Below are 20,963 nucleotides of genomic sequence, written 5' to 3'. Positions count from 1 at the left end.
TTCAAATCGGGCGCAGCCGCCTCTCCCGCCCCATCCCGTCCCATCCCAGCCCGTCCTGTCCTGTCCCGTGCCGTGCCGGCAGGAGAGCAGAGCCATGCTGCACTGGGGATACGACGAGCACAACGGTAGGGAACAGCGGCCGGGGCCGAGCCGGGGCCGTCGGGGCGGGCAGCGGGGCCCGGCGGGCAGCGCTTGCCGCCGCTGGGCTCAGCAGCCCAGCGCCCTCGGGAGAGCTAGGTGAGCTGAAATGCTCTGCAGCGTGAGAGCGAGCCGATTTTTGTCTCGGCTTTCTGGAAGGCAGGCGGCTGAGAGGTGTCCATGCGTGCGGCATCGCCTGCAGAGCCGGGCCGGGCTTGGCTTCGGGTCCGGTCTGCCGCGTTCCCGCTTGGGATTTCGTTCGCTCCTTCAGCTGAACAGTTGCGTGCACAGATCGAGTACGTGGCTGACAGCTGCACTGATCGGAACTGCTATTCCAGCGGTGCTTTTCTGATTCCAGCTCTGTTCTGCTTCTACTACACGGTGGGAAATCCTAGTTACTTGACCGGGTTATTTAAATATATAACTATGCACCTAAGAGGAGATGCTTTTGGACTTTAGTTGTTCAGTGGTTTCCTTCATCTTGTCAGTCTTTGAAGTCCCAAGATGGGCTCATCTGCAGGCTTAAATACTTGGCTCTGTTTTGCATCTTCAGTCATGCAAACGCTGTTCCAGTGTGCAGACAGTCTCACAAGTCATGCAAGTAGAAATAAAAGTGTTTTTGTAAATTGTAGGCTCAACTCTCATAAAATACGTGGAGCATCTTATATTGTCTGTACACAAAGAAATGAAATGCTGTGACAGTGAAGTGAGACAGCTATATATTTGCATATACTAATGCCTATAAGAATATGCTTTGTGCATATTCTAAGACTTTGTGCATATTACTTAGACTTTGGAATACTGTTTGTGCGTAGAAAGTACTACCTCTCCTTCCTGGCCCTCTTGTTCCATCTTTTCTGGATGGATGTACTTTTCCTGAAAAACTGGGTAGTGGTGGTGGATCACAGAGATGTTGCAATGATTGGGTGTGTTATCTGCTGTTGTGCAGTCTACCCTACCCCTCCCCTGAAGACGTAAATGGGTCTTGTTTTTCAGTTTTTTTTTCTCCATATGTTTCTATGCTTTGAGCTTCACCTGCACTGCCCAGATAAGAAGTCCACTTTCCCTCCCTTATGCTGTCTCTTCTTGTTTGCTATTCTCATCTTATAGAGAGGGGAGGCGACGAGAATTTCTACCGGGGTGGCCCTGGACCATGCTTGGGGCCCTGTCTCTCCTATAAAACTCTATTTACTGCCTGCCTGGTAAACATATTTGAGGTGGAGTTTGCCTTTCACTCCTTTCTTGGAGCCCCAGAGCAGTTGTGGGGTGGATAGTTCCTCATGAGTCCATGCCCTTCACCACACCTTTCACAGGACATTAGAGGAGGGAGGCATGGATATCAAACACTTCAGTGCTCTTCCCTAGCATCAGTTTTATTTCTTAGCTTTTTGTCTTCTATTACATTTATTTTACTGATTTTTCTTGTTATTATTGCTTGACTGAGTAGCAAGTGAAGGAAATTCCTCTGATTCTTGAAAATTGTTTGCCTTCATCGCCCTGAAAATAGTTTCTCTGAAACTAAGATTACTTTTTGCAATTCAGACAGAAATAAAGCGAAATAAATTAAATGTGGTGCAGTTATATAGTGTGGTTGACTGCCTGAAGAGTTGAAAAGACATCTGTGTTCACTCTGAGTTCCGCAATTGCTACTTGCAACAGTCACAACATAAATCATTATGTGCATAAAGTAAACGGGCAAGTATTAAAACATACATGCCTGCATATATGGAATATCTATGTTTTAGGACATGGGCTCACTGTTAGGTAAAGAATTAAAAGATTTAGGGATTGACACTGACTGGACACCTGGTGCCCACCAAAGCCACTGTGTCACTCCTCAGCTGGACAGGGCAGAGAAAATAGACTGAAAGGCTCAGAGGTTAAGTAACTCTCCAGTTACTTTCATAAGCAAAACAGACTTGACTTGGGGGAATTAGTTTTATTTGTTGCTTATCAAATCAGAGCAAGGCAATGAGAAAATAAAACACCTTCCCTCCAGCCCTCCCTTTATCCCTGGCCCAAATTCACTCCTTCACTCCACAGGATTTCTCTATGTCCTCTCCTGCACCAGCTGTGGTCAGTTCACCACATGTTGTCTGTGCCTCTCCCTGCTCTTCAGCAGCAGGACCACTCACACTCTGCCCCTGCTCCAGCATAGGGTCCCACCCATGGAAACAGCCTTCCATTAATTTCTCCAGTGTGAGGGCTTCCCACAGGCTGTAGTTTTTCACAAACTGCTCCAGTGTGGATTCTCCAGAGGACCCCAAGTCCTGCCAGCAAACCTGCTCCAGCCTGGGCTTCCAATGGGCTCCTGCCAGGAGCCTGTTCCAGTGTAGGCTGTCCATGAGGTCAAAACTTCCTTCAACACACATCCACCTTCTCCAGTTGTGACCCTCCATGGGCTGCAGGTGGATCTCTGCTTCACTGTACATCTCCATACAGGGCACAGCTGCCTCAGCCTTTTCTTCACTATGGTGCAGGGAATCTGCTCAGGCTCTGGGACCGGGTCCTCCCCTTCCTCGTGGTGTCTGCAGAGCTGTTTCTCTCCCATATTCTCACTCCTCTCTTTCAGCTGCTGTTGCACAGTAACTCTTTCCCCTTCTTAAATCTGTTACCCAGGGGTGCCAGCACTGTCCCTGATGCGCCCAGCCTTGTCCAGCAGTGGGTCCATCCTGGAGCAGCTGGCACTGGCCCTATTGGACATGGGGAAAGCTTCAGCAGCTTCTCACAGGAGCCACATCTGCAGCCTCCGTGCTACCAGTATCTTGACACACACCCCTAATGCAGAAGTTCTCTTTACTTTGATTACTTTGGTTACTTTGATGCACCTATTTCTGAAATAAATGAAGGTATTATTTTATTTCTGTGAAAACCTTGGCCTTTGCTTTCTTGCCACTCTTCTTACCTCACAGTTTTGATGTTGCTTATTCGTAGAGGCATAATACTGAAATCTTGAAGACTGGCTTCAGTGTGGTATCATGCATGCTTTTCACTGTTGCTCAAGGTTCCTGTCAGGATGGGAATATTCTTGCCCCTTGAGTCCTTTTTTGTTTACATCTTTAGTTAAAAGGCAAATCAAAGAATGAGTAAAGTTGAAAGGGACCACAGTGGGAAAACAATTGACTTCTGTTTACTATTCATTTAATGAAATATATGGTAATTATTTACATGTATTGTCTGTTACAGCAAAAATTTCTCTTGATCTAGTTACTACAGTAATGCTGAGGCATTTTTTAAATAAAAGGGATATTAATTCATAGAATCATTTAGATTGCAAATGACCTTTAAGATAATTCAGTTGAGCCATAACTCCTTATACTGTTTTTTCTGAGAATAATTACGTCATTTCAATATCTGCTTTTTAAAAAGTGCTTAATTTTACCCATAATGAATTTTTAATTGCTTTTGTTTGAGCTTATCTTCCTGTAACCTAATATGCAATTGTATTACTTGCAAACCTAAGTTTATAAATTTAAACACTCTGTGATTGACAAACTGGGCAATAGATTCTCTTTAGAAATAAATGATGTGGTGGGAAAGAGGGAAGAGACAAGAATCTTGACTCCATGTTTCAGAAGGCTGATTTATAATTTTATTATATATATTATGTGATATATATTAAAAGAAAATGATATATTAACACTACTAAAAGAATAGAAGAAAGAATTTCATCAGAAGGCTAGCAAGGAAAAGGGAATGGAATGATAATAAAATCTTGGGACTGCTCACAGCCTCAACACAGTGGCTGTCATTGGTCATCAAGTAAAAACAATTTTACATGCTGGGTAAACAACTCTCCAGATCACATTCCAAAGCAGCAAAACATGGAGAAGCTGAAGCTTCTCAGCTTCTCAGGAGAAAAGATCCTGGCAAAAGGATTTTTCATAAAATATGTCTGCGACAAAATGAGGATATGATCCTGTCAAGGCCAGACCATTCTAAAAAAATGAATTCTCTATATATAATAACAAACTGAAAAAAAAAAACAAACCCAAACCTCTTTTCACCTGTACGTGCTCCATTTATGCACATGTAGAGGCTCACTAGAATTCAGCTGTATCCTGTAGTGTGTTCACTAGGCTTGTCTCAAGTTGTCCTGTTGATGAAATTTTTAATATTTAGCTCTAACTGGATAAAAATGCAGCACTGTGAGTGCTATAATGAGTTCTGTTTCCTGCCAAATTCCTAACTGCCTTCCTGTGAGACCTGTTTCATGAATTGGCTGTGTGCAATGCTGGTGAGTGGTATGTGCAGCAATAGTCTGACCTAAAAGTGTCAGACAATTCATTGCCTGTGGTAATGGTGTGTAAAATAAAGGCATGAAATCTTCAGAGCAGATGGTTCAGTTTTTAGTCATAAATCTCAGTCACAATAGCTTTGATTGTTAAGAGCTACTAGAAAATTGCCTCTAGCAAGAGAACATTTTCCCAACAGCAGGAGAGTATTTCATAAGTTCAAAAATTGATATATTAATCACTTTCATTCAGTAAAGGAAAAAATGAAAGGAGGTGAATTAATGAGTTATACTCCCTGAAAGTGCATATTTAGAAAACTGAAGTGTACATTATTTTAATATGGAGGCATCTAATTCAGAAAAAATTTTCACCCTGGAGACCCTGCTGGCTTAAATCTGATTATAGACATGTATTTGAGTATCTCTTTCAACAGTAATGGCTTTTTTTTTACAACAGTCATACACAAAGTTTGCATTGGGCTGGGGTCTGTAGAAATGAATTGAGTCACAGTTTTCCTAGAGGGACAAAAGCAGGGTAATTGTACTAGATTGCTAATAGATTACATAGAAAGTAATACTTGTTGATATAATCTAGTGGTATAAAATGGGCTGAAGTTTCTTGATACCTTCCTGTATGTTTTGAAAGGTCAGATGTCTGGTAGTTTGGTTACTGGTTGACGTTTAATCACCATAGCAAACCAGTATTTTGGTCATCTGAGCCAAGAACAAGTGCCAAACCAACAATAATGTCATTTTAGAACTGAATATTGTATTACTGTTAAATAATTAGGCAGTGACAGAATCACAGCCTTGGGTCCTCTTTTTGGCAACTTTGTATTATTTCTGAATACAAGTCATCCATATTATTTAATTAAAGTAACTACAGTTTTTTCTGTGACTGAGCAATAGGAGATCAAGTAGTTAAGCACATAAATATATTTTTGGCTTTTCTCAGTTAAGGATTGTTAGAATTATTAAAATTAAGTAGCAATAAACTTTTTCTAGGAGTTCCAAATCATGGTAGTGAGGTATAAATTATGGAGTAGGGCTTCTTCAAATAAAATTTTGTGTTGCATCCCTAACTACAGGGTATTAGGATCAAAACACAATTAAAATTATATTCTAAACTGTAAGTAGTTAGGATATTGAATAGCTTTGATGACCATTTGTGAACTGAGAGGAATTAAGTTTAAACAGTGTTATGTTTCAAACCAGTAGGATTTTTATCTTCTGCCTTACAATCTATTTCTTTATTGAGTTTAGTTAATGAAGTAATTTAAAAAAGTACTTTTTTTAAAATCAGGACTGAAGGCCTTTTTTCTGAGGTTTAAGTCTTAGGCTATTCTTTAAAAGTTTTTCCCTTCTGTTTTTCAGCGCTGCTCAGAGGCGAATCATTCTCTGCCCAGGTGCTGTGCGAGCTGCAGCCCCCGGCGCTGTGGGCGCTTCCTCCTTGATTTACTGCCGGGGTGCATGGGTGCTTTTAGCACCTGTGAGTTTCGCTTCTACTGAAGTCAAGGAAAGAAAAATACCTAACAGCTTTTGATGTTAGGCTGTTAACCACTGCATCGTACATTTTCGTCCTTTTTTGTCTTCATTTTTATTTAAGTGCTAAGCCATGCAGAAAGACCCAAACCCAATTTTTGCACTGAGGTCAGTTATCTTCAGTATAGGGAGTTAGTTAAGAGGATTTCCAGTGATGCAGATTTTATTTGACCAGGTTCTGATGCTCATATTAAGTATTTCATATATCCAGTCTCTCAATTGATTTATTATGCTTTTTACCCATTATAAGCCTGGGGGAAAAACAAGTTTTGTGTTCTTCTTAATACTGAAAGATCGTTTGCCCTGCAGACTTTCACCTTTCTGTTTTTCCTTTCTTCTTTCCCCTTGCTGTCCCCTCCTTTCCATCTTAAACCTTATTTTCTGTCTTTATAGAATATATTCTCCAGGATGTTCATATTTTTCTTTACCCTCTTATCCAAATATAGTTAAACAATGGCACATATACTCTAATTGTGAATTATTGGGAACTCTCTGATGCTTAGTAGGTAACAACAGATAACTCACACATCAGTGAAGCTTTTCTTACTGTTTTAGGATGTTATTTGCTATTTTCTCATATCCATATTATTGATTTATTAACTTTTCAGGTTTGGCTGAAAAGTTGGCTTAGCCTGCTTGGAGAGAGGAAGGTTGAGATGACTGGTATTGATTAACAGTTTCTTTAGTCCTATAATTTCTACCTAAGTTGGGTCAATGGCTCTGTGTCTGGAAGATCTACTCTCATCAGCTGAAGGCAGTAGAAACACAAACCTCATGCAGGCACCACTGTCCTGAGTGTTCCTGTTATTTGATTTTGGCAGTGCTAAACTAGTGTGTGTGTGTATGTGTGCCTGTGTGCATGGACACTTCATGATTAGAGGGTGGCAGTCTCTCTTCTTTGTGACAGCTGGTGTGCACAGTTGGTGGGCTGGGAGGAGATGATCAGAGGTGCAGCAGTGTGTTTAGGTTCCAGGCACTGCCATCAGGCTCCAGGAACCACTCAGCATTTTTTGACATCTCTCCATCTCATTCAGAGTGATGGGTGCAAGATGTGTTCTCAGGTCTTTTGCAGTAAATGAATAAGGCATAAAAATTTCTGCCTAGAAAAGAGGCAATCCTTGAAGACACAATGAGACATGATATTTGGCAAAAATGGCATGTCAAAAATTTACTGGGGCATAGTGCCCATTGGATACAGGATGCCTGATTTGAGTGAGCGTTTGTTGTGTCTTGTGCATAGCTGAGTCTTACCTGGGAATAATTATCTACATACTGTGGCCTTGTTTAAAGGTGCATGCAAGGTACATGGAGGGGTCTGGAGAACTGCTATTGCAATATGATGCAGCAAAAGTAGCTGAATGTTTTATCTGTGTTTTCCTGATGCATCCTTTTTGAATTTAAAAGATGCAGATGAGGACAATTCAAGTAGAGTTTTCTTTCATAACAATAAGGTTGCTGTCAGCAATTTAGACTTCTCCTCCAATGCATTGCAGGGCCTGCCCACTGGAAGGAGGTTTTTCCTGTCGCTAATGGAGACCGTCAGTCACCCATCGACATCAAAACTGAGGAAACCAAGTATGATCCCTCCCTCCGTCCTCTAAATCCCAGTTATGATCCAGCTTCTGCTAAAATCATCCTTAACAACGGGCACTCCACCAGTGTGGAGTTTGATGACACCGTAAACAAATCAGGTTTGTTCCTTTACTCTTGCACTGTAACTTTCTCCACCAATTCCTAAATAGAATGCCTACAGCCTGGACACGTCTCACTGCTGGTTGTGAACTCCTAATAAACAGTAAGGCTTTGCTTCTCTGGATGAGAGATCCCTTTTTCCCTGCCTTTCAGCATGATGCAGAGTGGGAACATATTTGGACACAAGTTCGAGGTTGTGTTTCTCAGAAAGTGTTGGGATTCCCTACTTACAGGAATGGTTTGATCCACCCGCACCAGCTGGATCGTGCCAGCTCCCTGTTTGAACAGTGTTGTGTACAATTTTTCAAATGCTGCTCTCTCTTTCTCACTGCAGATGAATCCTTTGTGTCTCATTACAGGTTCATTCCAACTGAATCACTCAAATCTCTTATGTGAATTTAGCTGCAGGTTTGGTTATATGTTTTTCCCCTTTTTATCACCTATACTCGGCCTTCTTATGACAATAAGAGCGAATACAGAACAAGTGAAATAGATCCCAAGTAACCCCTTTTCTTCTCTGAAAAGTATTATTGCCCAAGTCTTTTCCAGGAGTATGTAGCTTCTTTTTTTGCAAACAATAATTCTTATTTAGAAGTTCTCTGATGTATTATAGTCTTTGTAATGTTACTGTCTTCATCTTTGAAACCTTCTCTTGGATTTTGGGCAAGGTAGCGTGCACCTCTTCAAGCTGTAGGAGTGCAGAATCTTCAAGCAATAAAATAATTTTGTGGCTGTGTGAGGCTTAGCTGAGGATTCAAGGCCATAGTGCTTTCATAAGCATCAAAGCCAGAGAGAGACTAATTTTTTGATGACTCCCTAGTCCTGTGGACTTACTATCTCATAGTGGCAAGAGGGAGAGACATAGATGAAGACAGCATCATGTTTTTGTTTCCTGAACAGTCTTAGGTTTAAACTTTCTGTCAACATTGGATGTTGCCTGAAAGCCACCAGCTGACCATCAATGATCAGTCTGACCTTGTGTCAGATGCTGCAGAACTTCCCAGAATTAATCTCTGCTTCGAGCCTAGCAGATGCTGGTGAACTAAAGCACCTCTCTTAGAAAAATACACAATCTTGATTTCAAATTTTCCAGCGATGCTGAACCTACCACAGCCTTTGGTAAGTTGTTCTAATTGTTAATTACCCTCAGAGTTTAAAAGAAAAAAAAGTTAATGAATGTGAATACACCAAGAACCTCTTCCACTCTCTTAACTCCTTTCATGAAGTGACAGGGCCTGGGCAATGTTTCTCTAGGCTTCTCCTGGTACCAAAGCAATGGTAATGCGATCCTCCTCTCACTGCTTTCCCCGGGTTGTATCTCCATGGATGTAGTTCATATTGTGTCAAAGCACTGACAGATGTTGATCAGATAATTAACAGATGGAATATCCAGTCTCCTTCACTAGACTCCATTCTTCTATGCATGGACCAGATTCTTCCACAAACATAAACTGAGTAATTCACTATTTCCCCTAGTATTTGTCGCTGACAAACTTTATCAGTATTGTTTTTGTTTTCTTTCAGGTCATTGCTCAAAAAATACTGAATTTTCTAGGGCCCAAATTTGGCTTCTGGGGCATCTCTGTGAAGTAAGAACTCCTGCCATGTGTTGGTTTCATGAAAACAAAATCAAATTAATTGGTACTAAATACATTAGCATCTTCTAATGCATTATTAACTGACTCCCGTATGAACTATTTCCTCACTTTGGTCAACATTGGAACTGGGCTTTGAAGTCTGTAACTGTTTGTGTAAGTCTGTTTATGCTGTTTGGTACCACATTAGCTCCATTCTTTGAAATTGCTCTATTGATCTTCTTCCAATATTTTTAAAAATTCAAGACACTGATATTTGCCTTAAAAACTTCTGAGTACCCTCTTCCTTAATTACTGTTGAAATTAAATGGTTTTACCATCACTGTGTGATGCGGCACAAATAGATCAACAGGCCATTTTCCACAGTTTTCAGCATAAATATTTCATGCTGGTGCGTTTCTACATAATAGTTTTTCCTCAGCCAGTTAGAACACTGATCTTTACAGTTTTCTAGGATCATTTGCATTGAAGTTTACAGTCCTTAAAAGAAAGAATTTTAAACTGCCACTGCCCCATCTCCTCTGTTTGCTAAGTTTATAGGCTATGTAAACGCATGTTTTTTGAGTTGAAGCTTTAAGGAAGTTAAATATTTTTCCCCAGAATAAACAGTCCCAGTTCTTTTTCATTATCCAAGCTACTTGTGTTAGCAAATAGGCAACTTAAAAATTCTTCTTTCATCTTTATTTGGTTGATTTTGTTCCTAAGAAAGTGTAGGTTTTGCACTAAACCTAGAAGAGAAAAAATCGCTATTGTCATCCCTTCTGCTCTTAATTTAAAATACATCTGGTTAAATCTCCCCTCATTTCCCCTTAAAATTTCTGTAATGAGCCAGTAAACTATTCCAGACTGAATCCCAAACACTTGGAGGACATACAGAGCTGGGCGAGTGGAGTGATTTGTTTTGTTGTGAATAAGGAGTGTCTCTGGGTGTAATTCACATTCCCGGCTCTGTGAGGAGATATTTTGATTCTAAGTCTGACAAGAAAATTGTGAGTGGTTGCAAAAGCAAAATAATGAAAAACCCACCCATATGCATGTTAGTTTGAATAGAATTAGAACAGAACAGAATAGAAATAGAAATAATAGAATAGAGTAGAGTAGAGTAGAGTAGAGTAGAGTAGAGTAGAGTAGAGTAGAGTAGAGTAGAGTAGAGGAGAAGAGAAGAGAAGAGAATTCTTTCAGTTGGAAGGGACCTTCAATGATCATGTTGTCCAACTGCCTGAACAGTTCAGGGCTAACCAAAAGTTAAAGGATGTTGTTAAGGGCATTGTCCAAATGCCTCTTAAACTCTGATATGCCTGGGGCTTTGACAGCCTTTCTAAGAAGCTTGTTTCAGTGTTTGACCATCATCATGGTAAAGAAATGCTTCCTAGCATCCAGTTTAAATCTTCCCTGGAACAGCTTTGAGCCTTACCCATGAGTCCTGTCACTGGATACTTGAGACAAGAGACCTGCAGCTCCCTCTCTGCTTGCCCTCCACAGAAGCAAAGAGCAGTGAGGACACCCCTCAGCCTCCTTTTCTCAAAACTAGAAAAACCCAAAGTACATAGCTGCTCCTCATAGGATATGCTTTCCAGCCCTGGCTAATTGTCAGTAATATTGCAGTTGTGTAATGCACATGTAGCATTGGCTTAATTTTATTTATGTTGATATAAACTCCTTTTCCTCAGACTTCAATCTGATATAACTGCATCTAGTTGCAAATGAAGGAAAGAGCCCTGAAAATTTAAGCTCCTCCTATTTTCCACCAAATTTCAAAGATTAAAATAAATTCTGCTGACATTAATTTTTTATGATCATGCTCCTTATTCATAAAACCTATATTTTGAGATTAATTTCATAGTGATTCTTCTGAATATAATCAAGAGAGGAAACTCTTGAGTGTTGAAAAATAGAAGTATTTTCCCATTCTCAGAGAAATATCCAACCTTGACAATAACAGCATACCCTTTAGTGGGCCATAACGCACTAATCTGCCCATAAATGCAATTTTCATAGTCATATCCTCGACAGGTGAGGGTTTCTGTAGCACTTCCAAGAAATGGAAAGCCGTCTGAGACAACTTATGAGCACGAGCAGAGGAGTGTCCGAAGACTGAAGTCTGGTGTGAGGTTAGAGGATATGGATAGAGACTCCATTCTCTCAGTGAAGCCTTTTCCTCTGTTTGGTTTTCTAGTGCTGACTGGGGGGCCACTCAGCGGGACCTACAGGCTGCGCCAGATCCACTTCCACTGGGGGTCCAATGATGAAGCTGGCTCTGAGCACACGGTGGATGGGATGAAGTATGCGGCAGAGGTAAGGCTTTACATGGAGTCATCTGTACCTCTAAGCTTGTGACCAGTTTTCCATTACAAGAGTAATGTTGCCCTTCCTCTTCCTGCTTTTCATCTTCCCCTCATTTTATTGAAAAGTGGTCTTCCTGAAGTGTTGCTTGTTTGGTCCTTTCTCAAAGGAGAACCTCTTTGAAAGCTTTGCAGAGGATTAAAAAAGGAGTACAGAAGACAAGAGCTCGATAAGAGCGAGACTTAATGTTCAAGAGTTATTTTAAACTTTGTCTTTCATTGTTTCCTCCTTGGAGAATATTTTCAAAGTCATCTTCAATGACAAACCACAGAATTATTGGATTTGGGGCCTATGTATTGTAAAGTTTATGCAAGACATAGGAATGTTGCATTTTGTCTTAGCAATGTGGTGGTTATGACTTTGAGAACCATGGTTTAATATCTGTGGGATGCCTGCTGTCTGTGGGGATTGTGCTTCAGTGGAGGTGGTGCCAAAGGGAGAAGTGCACCATCTGCTCTGGCATAGAGCATTCACTCCTGCTCTGTCTCCTTTGTATTTGAGTAATCTGCAGGAGGAAGTTCTCAGTATGACATTCCTCTTTGCAAATGGAAGTACCATGGAATATTTTCAGGAGACTGAGATCTTTAAAAACATGTGATTCAGACAGTGTCAGAGTTTTCTGGGGTTAAAAAGTAAAAAGTATAAAAATAAATGGCCAAATAAAAGGCATAATACTACAGAAGAAATAAATGTAATGTATGCACTGTGGTGTGATCAGATTTTTCGGGAAATGCTATAAGAGATACTGGTCAGGAAAAAAAATCAATTTTCTAACACTAATGGGGAAAAGTGACATTTGCAGTGTTTAAAGGCTTATGTTTTCCGCAGGAACCAGGTGAGATGGAATATAAAGAATTAATAGAGGTGCTTTAAAACCATTAAGTACCAAACCCAAATTTCTAGCTGAGAAAATACATGTTTCCCATCTAAGAAACCAAATGGAAGGAGAAAATATCTCTGAATTTCTAGCCATTCTAAAGGCCTTTCTGTTACCTGTTGGTTGGGTAACCCTCCACAAGAAGCTCTCTAGATGTCACTTTGGCTTTGGGATAAGAAACTCAGAATTAAAACCAAGGCTTCTGAATATTGTTCACACAAAAGAAAATACCTGAGAAGGAGACATGAAGATGTTTTCAGTGCTCACCTTTGTAAGGAAGATGTGCAAGGTTTGAAGAAAAAGCATCGACTGAATTGAAGAAAGAATTCATGTACAGGTAAAGACGACTGCAAGGTTTGCCCCTTAAGCCCTCCAGGAAGCAGAAGAGACCCATGGCTCCATTCTCTGTGACAACATACAGGCTGATCAAGGTCTCTTCACAAGCTGCGGTGACACCACGGTGGTAAGACAGGATACATTCCTTAGAGAAGTCACAAGCCATTGAGAACGGGTCTGTACCCAGAAGTGTTTCACACTCTGTTTAGGGGCTCTGGTTTTTGGTGGGTTACCTTCTGGGGGTTTTTTTTGGCAAAGCTATGAGGGAGTGGGCTTTTAGTAGCTGTGGGAATTTTCCTTTTTGCTCTTTGTTGGGTTGTTTTTGATGGTGTTTTTTTTTTTTTTTTTCCCAAATCCACAATAAAGGTAATTTCTGACTGAGAGTATCTGTTTCCTTTTTGTGTATGAAAAAATGTAATTGCTTAAAGGTTGTTCAACATAGGTTTGTGAATTTATAATAGGGAGCAGTGCAGACACTGAACTCCAGGATATTAATGCACTTGAGAAAGGTTTAGTGGACTGTGTTCTCCTCCTGGCTTAGTGATTATTATAATAATCGTAGCAACTTTCCTTCAAGGATTTCTAAAGCTGTGAGACAGCATGGGTGTCATCATAGCTGTACACGTATTATTATTGATGACAGTGGGATTCCTTACTTGCTGCAAGTAATGTTTCAGCACTTTAAAACCCAAATGCTTAAAATATTGATGTCAAGTAAGACCAAGTAAGAGTTCCATTTTATAGATATGGAAAATTAAAACTTATAGAAGTTAAGCAAGGATTGATATTTAGAATAAAAATCTTCATACTTCTAGGTCCATATTTCAGCCATGCAGCCATGTTGCTTCATGTGGAAATCTTTTAAAGCAGATTTCAGTTTTCCTAAATTGTTCTTACTTTACTTGTCCTGTACATGCTGTATTCCAAAAGGAAGTCCTTTTTTTCATGGGTTTGTCCCAGTTTAAGTCATTCAATGAGTTGCTTTTCCTCATTCTTGAAGTTCAAAATCTGAAAAGATGGTCACCAATTTTAGAAAAGCCAGTCTCATGCCATGCTTCTGAGCATCTTTAACTAAAAATTATGTGTAATAAGATTTACTAATCCATTGAGGATTCGTGAAAGTAATTAATGTTTGTGAAACAGTCAGACCTAAGTGCTGTGTGAGTGTGCTCTCTCCAGTTTGGCAGCCAGACCATTGCTCAAGTCTGGAACAACCTGGAACTTCTTGGGAACCAGGAGCTCCCGTAATGAAGAGTGGTCAGGAATTAGGAAACCTAATTTTTAAACCTAAGTAGCATGGAAATAGACATCACAAGCTTTTCCTCTTCCCTCCTGGCTGGGTGGTGTTTAAGCTTCTTAGGCAAATATTATGGGACACTTCCAGAATAATGCATGTTGGAAATGCAAATGCTCAAATCTGAGATAATCAAGCTGCTTGTAAGGGCATCACTACTAGTAGTCATAGAAAATAACCTCTGAAAAGTGTCAAAAATGAAATGCTGATGTTCCCTTAAGCTAAACAAGGGAAAAGGGGTCAGTGCAAGTTTTATGTGTATTTGCCTATTTTCTAGCTATTTATGTGGATGATTAATGCTGCTGAAAGCTTGATTAAAGAAAAAGAGTAAAATAATAATGACATCCTCATGAATTCCAATCACTTTTTAAAATCAGCTGTACTAAAAATAGATTTTAAACTTCCAGTTATATAATCATTGGCGCTTTTTTTTTTGTCTTAACTTCTCAGTTCAAACTCTGGGGACCCAACAGCAATTTGACAGGCACTGTGGTATGCCGATTGCTACTAAATTTTTAATAATCTTAGCCACTGGAAATGCTTTTGCCATTTGTGTGAACTACATATTTACTGATTTCATTAATTATCTGCATTTAAAACACTGAATGATTCTGCATACAAAAGAGTGAAATAGAGTGTCAAACCCAGTAAAGTTGTAATATTTATTTGCCACTACTTAAGTTCAGTGAGCGTTGATGCTGTCTGTGTCTTTTGCTTTCCAGCTTCATGTGGTCCATTGGAATGCAGAGAAGTATTCCAGTTTTGTTGAAGCAGCTTGTCAGTCAGATGGATTAGCAGTTATGGCTGTATTTCTGAAGGTAAGAAGAGAATGCTTCAGCCCTCATAATAAATCTGCATTATAAGCCCAAAGAGATAACAGTGGTGGTTTGTGTAAGCATCACTAAAGAGAAACTTGTTTTATATTTATTTCCTTCGTAATGTTTACCTGCCAATATAGAAAGCTGTACTTCCTTTAAGAATAAAAATATCAGCTTAATAGATTTTTCAAGACAGTCAAACTCTTCAGTGTGCCTAGTGGGCAAGCCCAAACAATATTAGATGTGGAACTTAATTCAGCTGCCCCCATTTGGATCCCAGTAACTTGTTCTTGACTAACATGTTCATTTAGGGGGACAGCTTGATTTAAATGGTTTTTTAATGTTTCTGAGCTGATAATTTCTTCTAGAAAATAATAATTAAATAATGCAGAGCCAGAAACTGGAGAATTTCCTAATAATTATTTTATACCTTTTTTGCCTTCTCTCCCTGTTCTAAGATTAGATTTGTGCAACAGCTTCACTGAATTCTGTATGAAGAAGCAGATGGGGAATTCTCACAATCTATGGCAAAGGACAGGGCTTTGGTGAATTCTGTGGTTTCTGGTGGCTGACAGAGCTTCCTGAGAACAGCTAGTACTGGTGCTGGCACAGTCAGAGAGCCATTCCGTGCCACAGTTGCAAAGAACTGCTTCAGCAGTTCAGTAATTCCGTCTTTCCAGTTTGCATTACAATGACTCAAAGGAAGTGTCACTGGATTTCTTAGCACACAAATTCAGTTTGGAATGTTCTCACGTAAGAACATTGTTTTCAATGTTATAAGCAGTTTAAATTTCTGATGTCAGTCTGTAACTTCTAATGTCCCACATATTAAAACATGAAAGATAAATAATTTCTATACCCCTGTAGAGAAAAGTTTGTAATTCTTTTGTGGCTGAAGTAATTACTATGAGTAGCCAGAATACTATTAGCAAGGGAGTGAATCTTCTTTATGACCAGTATTATTTCTAAGGACCAGCTAGTCACGGGCTTGTACAGAAGATGCATCAGATCTTTCAGTCACTCCAGTTATATAAAGCAGTTTCATTATGCATTTGCTTTTTTATTAATTTTTATTGCTTTTCTCTGGAGCTCCAGTGTTTGTTTTTTCTTTGGTGTTAATAGATTGGTGAATGCAACCCTCAGCTGAACAAGATTACTGACCGCTTGGACACCATCAGAATCAAGGTGAGCAAGTGCTTCTAAAAGAATACTAGCTAATATTGGTAGTTGCTTTGTTGGTCAGGTTTTTTATTTTTTGAAACCTGGCTGCTACTCCCTGTATCTTCATGTTTCCTTATCCCCAATGATTGATACCTGATTTGAGTCAGTTTATGTGCATTCTGTTTAAGTTGAAACTAAGTAGACAAAACATAGTTTTTACACAGCAAAAGATCAGAGGAAACAGCTAATTCCTCACAGAACCCAGTCTCTGATATATCTGTTGCTATGAAGATAGTAACAGGGGAAAAACATACTTTATGGAAAGCTATAAAAAAGATGAGGAAAATACTTCCTTCCTTGTTTTGCTGAGGTACAGGGTGAGAAATAACCTATTGCTTGTGCAAGAGAAATTAGCCAGACTCCCAACATGATGTTCAGACAGACATCTGTGGTCTGGTGTCCAGTACAGGGGGAAACAGAAGTAATTCCTTGGAGGAGTGAGGAGGGAAGCAAGTGGCAGTAACCTGTGGGGTTACTCTGCCAGCCCCACAGAGACCATGTTGACAGTCTAACATCTTTTGTCTTTTCCCCACCACTTCCATCTCATGGTCATCTGTAACTTAGGGGAGCCTGTTCTAACATGACACCTCTCATGGTGTCCTGCTGGCATCAAGGAAAGTCACAGCAAAGCTGTCTCTGAGGTAAGACCTCATCAGAAGGGCGGTGATGAGGACCTCCTGTCATCAGCCAAGATGCTGCCAGCCCACCTGATAGTGGAACAAGCTCTATCTCCTTTGGCATTATTTACCTTGGCCTCTTGCTTTTAAATAATATTGCCCTGGTATTTTTCTTTTATTTCTTTCCAGGGAAAAAAAGCACTATTCACAAACTTTGATCCCAGCTGTCTGCTTCCCAAGTCCCTGGACTACTGGACTTACTTTGGCTCTCTCACTGTTCCACCTCTTCTTGAGAGTGTCATCTGGATTGTTCTGAGAGAGCCCATAAGTGTTTGTTCTGAACAGGTATCTTTGGATTTTTCACTGCTATAGGAGTGTTGCTTTTGTAAGAATGGAAATTGTAAATGCCACCCAATATTATGGGTGGCACTGCAGATGTTACAAGATTTTCAAAAGTCAAAATTTGTCTATCAAATTTTTTCTGACTAGTTGCCTTTCTTGCTGTAACAGCTATTATTATTAATTTTTAAAAACAATCTGCATACACTAACAATTAAGAAACAAAAATAATCCATATGGAACCTAAAAAAAGAGTTCAGATGATGCTTAGAAATTCTGGAATTCCAGTTGATTTAATTATTTTTATATCCAGCTCAAACCTCATCTTTGGCATTTTTATCTGGCAGACAAGTAGTAAATGTCTTCTTCCATTCTAAATACATAAAACTTGATGAATTTATGTAGAGGGAATACTTGTGTGATAAGTTGGGGTTTTAGGAAAGCTGTGATTCCACAAAAAAGGGTCTGTTTGCAATTCTTGTAAAAGCTTCATGCTGTATCTTAACTTGGCAACAGTGACACCCAGCGGGCTGATCCTCTTAGGTGTAAAGTATTTCTGAGTAGAGAACACATAGCAGAAATGGTGACTTCAGTCTTTGCTATAAGTGTTAAGACAGTTCCCTGAATGGGTTGCTGGTTGAGAAACCTCAAATTTCTGTTTACAACTGATTGGAAGGAATTTATTTGCTCAATGTGTGTATTTTTCTCACCTATATCTCTTCCTTACTCCCCTCATTCTGGTTTTGTAAGGCTTGCTGCAACTGTTTGGATCTAGGATTGGAAACTTGTGTTAAGGTATCAACTTTCCAAAGATAAGCCATTTCTCAGGTTAAAAGCCTCCTATTTGGGCAAATCTGTAATAAATACATTCTAAAATGTGAAATGCTGCATACAAACAGCCATGTAACAGGCTCAGGAACATGGTGTGGGAAAGTGTCCAGTATAGTGATCCTTTGTTAGTAATTTTTCATAAACTTTAGCTATATCTTACGTATTGAAGTAGAAATTGCTATATTCTTGTCATATAAACATGCATGCAGCTAAAGTGTTTCCACTAATGTCCACCATTGTCATTGTTCAGTCAGCACCTGACGGATATTGTTCTGCCATTTAATTTTATTCCTCAAGTTTGGATTTCTTTAGGGCTTTAGAGTTTACTACAGACTTTTTGTTGCACTTTTCAGGTTGAAAGAAATTTAAAATAGCTTTTAAGCTATTTAAAAACTTACAGGACCCTGAATACAAACGTTAGCTTCAGAATGGGGTGAAGCCAGGTAGAATTGATATTTTTTGCTCTTAATGTCATTATGATGCAATGTGCCATTACGACTAAATGCTGTATTATAATGGAATGGTTTTGGTGCTGTCCTACCATTGGTAACCTAGGAGGGAAGTAAAGTGATATATAGAAATAGTAACTATTGTAAAGATTAGGAATTAAACAAAATTCTATACTTAGGTCAGAAATCATCCTCAGATTTTCCAAGGTTTAGACATGGAGCTCTGATGGGGTTTCTGCTGAGATCAGCATATGCTGAGTTATGAGTAAGTGATTGTCCTGGAAGTTATGAATAAGTTCTTCACAAGGAAAGAATTTAGAGTCTCTTTTGGTTTGAGTAAGTGCTAGTGGCAGAAGCTTTCTGTAGCACCACACCTGCAATTCCAGGTTAATTGTGAATATCCTCTTTGAAGAAGGAAACATACACAGAATGTTTGTATGATAAAGAAACATAATCTTATCTTTTGGCAAAAAATATTTCAGAATCTCCAAACTATGAAATCCAGCTAAAAAGGTATAAACACCCCCTAGTTTAGATCAGGTTGTGGAAGACAAAGTGTGAATAAAGGAAACAAGTAATCCTTATGCACGGTTTCATGTATTTTGGGATATTTTCTCAGTAGTAATCCCCCTATTCATTTACAAGGATAGAAATGGTGAAATTGCCATTTCCCCATGACTTAATAAAATACAGTTCTGTTCTTTCAGGTGGAAAAAAGTGACAAGTGTCTTTATTATTTACATGCTTTTTCATGAGTATTTGCATGAGGGTTTTCGGCTGAACCTGATGTGTTTTTTGGTTACAGCTGGCCAAATTCCGCAGCCTCCTGAGCACTGCTGAGGATGAGGTCGCCTGCTGCTTGCTGAGAAACTTCCGGCCTCCCCAGCCCCTGAGGGGACGAGAAGTCAGAAGGAATTGAAGGAGTAAATCCAGAGTAGGCTCCCTCTGAAACCAAAGACCAAATTCATTTTAATAGTTAATATACTTTGTGATGTTTAATTTCTTTTTGTGAGTTGTTTTTAACCAATAGGTGTTGTTTTATCAGTGGTTTCCATGCAGTCATTTCTCACACATGTATGTCTGGAATTGTCACAGGTTCATTGATGTTAGCAGGTCTGACTGGGTTTGAGTGCATTGTCTTGGAAGTACTGAGCCATCAGCATTGCATACACAGAGGTCACTGCTAAAAAAATGGTGAAGGAGTTGCCCAAATTTTGCCACCAAATTACTGAACATGATCCTTGGTATCATTGACAATTTGGATGTTCTGGGATTATTCCTCTGGTCTCTAACATAACATTTAGCTTCTTTATAAACCTCACATTGCAGTTCTCAAGGAAAAAAAGTTTCAAGGATGATGTAATTTCATTGCTGACTTCTGCAATACCATATTTACGTTCCTACAAAAAGTAGTAATGACTAGCAGCATTTAAGTAAGACAGATATTTATATGATCCTGTTATTCTGGCTGCTTCATAGCAGTAATCATGTACTGATTGATAGTTTTTTAAAAAGCAAATAGTAAAGATTTTGTATATTGCAAGATTATGTCAGTAGATTAGGTATTCCTGAATTTCACAATGTCACAAGATGAAATTGTCCTGAAGGTGGAAGGGCATAGAGGGAGCTGTTTGTGCCTAAATCCAGTTTGTTGCACTTGGTGAAACATAAGGGATTATTACACTATATCCATGTAGCATCACACTTTTGCCCCTTAAAATCAAGAGGCAGGGGTAGCTGTTGTTGCAGACCATTGCACGCTGCAGTGTGAACCACATGCTGCTTACCTCTCCTCTCACTGTGCAGCACAGTACTGCCAGGTATAGAATGTGTCAAGGTGCTGGCTGATGTTCTGCTGTCATAGGTGAACTTCAGTGGTTGCACTTATATTCCAAGACCAAAGAGAATAGTCAGAGACAGCCAAAGAAATGGGAATCAAGTCACCATCTAATAAAAAGCTCAGCCCTCGGTAGCTATATGTTGAAACTTCTGTCTCTATAAGTTGACTTGAGCCAGTGTTTCTCTCAGGACCCTTTTTTATCTGAATATAATTGGGGTTTTTACACCAAATATTTTTATTAATGAACATGTCATAGGGTGTAGCTTAGGATAGAATTAGATTTACTCTGAAACTGTGAGAACTATATAGTGAAATCCAGTGAGTGATACCTGAAAGAGGCAGCTAGAGGTTTTACTGGCAGCAACTAACACCAATCTCTGTAGTACTTCTGACAAATTCATCTTCCATAACTGCTCTCCTTTAATTAATTTTTAAATAGGTTTTATATGCTCTGCCTTTTACCTCAATGGGTCATTTGATCTTAGATGAACAAACATGAGGGAAATCACAATTGGGATTGACTTTATATGCTGTTTTAGAACAATAAATTAGATATAGACATATAGGTATTTTATCTTAGTTGAAGATATGTGGAATTCTTTGTTTTCTCCTCCCCAGAATATAGCTATTATATTCTGCAAGGCCTCCCAATGCCTTTTGAATATTTTCTGAAGAAAAGAACACAAACAGACCATTGAAGAAAAAAAAAGGCATTTAGCAGCACTAAAAAGAAAAGTGAGAGTGTATGTTTTCACTCCCTTTTTTAGACTTAAGATTGGATCTCATATGTTTCCCTG

General features: G+C 39.4%; 1 protein-coding gene across 2 annotated transcripts; it reads left to right on the top strand.

Annotated features, from left to right (window-relative positions):
- Positions 1 to 15: 15 nt before the first annotated feature.
- Positions 16 to 20,378, top strand: LOC135444619 (carbonic anhydrase 13-like). Of its 2 annotated transcripts, XM_064706563.1 has the most exons (8): positions 16 to 125; positions 7,408 to 7,605; positions 9,322 to 9,357; positions 11,378 to 11,496; positions 14,774 to 14,869; positions 15,992 to 16,054; positions 16,897 to 17,052; positions 19,132 to 20,378. In XM_064706563.1, exons 1-8 carry the CDS (start codon positions 95 to 97, stop codon positions 19,243 to 19,245), a joined length of 813 nt encoding a protein of 270 aa, XP_064562633.1. In that variant the 5' UTR covers positions 16 to 94; the 3' UTR covers positions 19,246 to 20,378. The 2 variants fall into 2 exon arrangements, with proteins under 2 accessions (XP_064562633.1, XP_064562632.1); XM_064706562.1 differs by lacking the exon at positions 9,322 to 9,357.
- The last annotated feature ends 585 nt before the right edge of the window (positions 20,379 to 20,963 follow it).

The sequence above is a fragment of the Zonotrichia leucophrys genome, chromosome 2, assembly GCF_028769735.1.
Source record: "Zonotrichia leucophrys gambelii isolate GWCS_2022_RI chromosome 2, RI_Zleu_2.0, whole genome shotgun sequence".
Taxonomy (NCBI): Eukaryota; Metazoa; Chordata; class Aves; order Passeriformes; family Passerellidae; genus Zonotrichia; species Zonotrichia leucophrys.
The sequence above is the reverse complement of the archived record's forward strand: the minus strand, read 5'-3'. Positions and strand labels throughout refer to the sequence as shown.

Bases quoted from the DNA above. Each gene is read 5' to 3' on its own strand.
- LOC135444619 (XM_064706563.1), top strand. From the start codon at position 95: ATGCTGCACTGGGGATACGACGAGCACAACG. The intron at 9,358-11,377 runs GTAAGTCTGTTT...TTGGTTTTCTAG, and splicing joins TGAAGTCTGTAACTGTTTGT to TGCTGACTGGGGGGCCACTC. The intron at 17,053-19,131 runs GTATCTTTGGAT...TTTTGGTTACAG, and splicing joins TAAGTGTTTGTTCTGAACAG to CTGGCCAAATTCCGCAGCCT.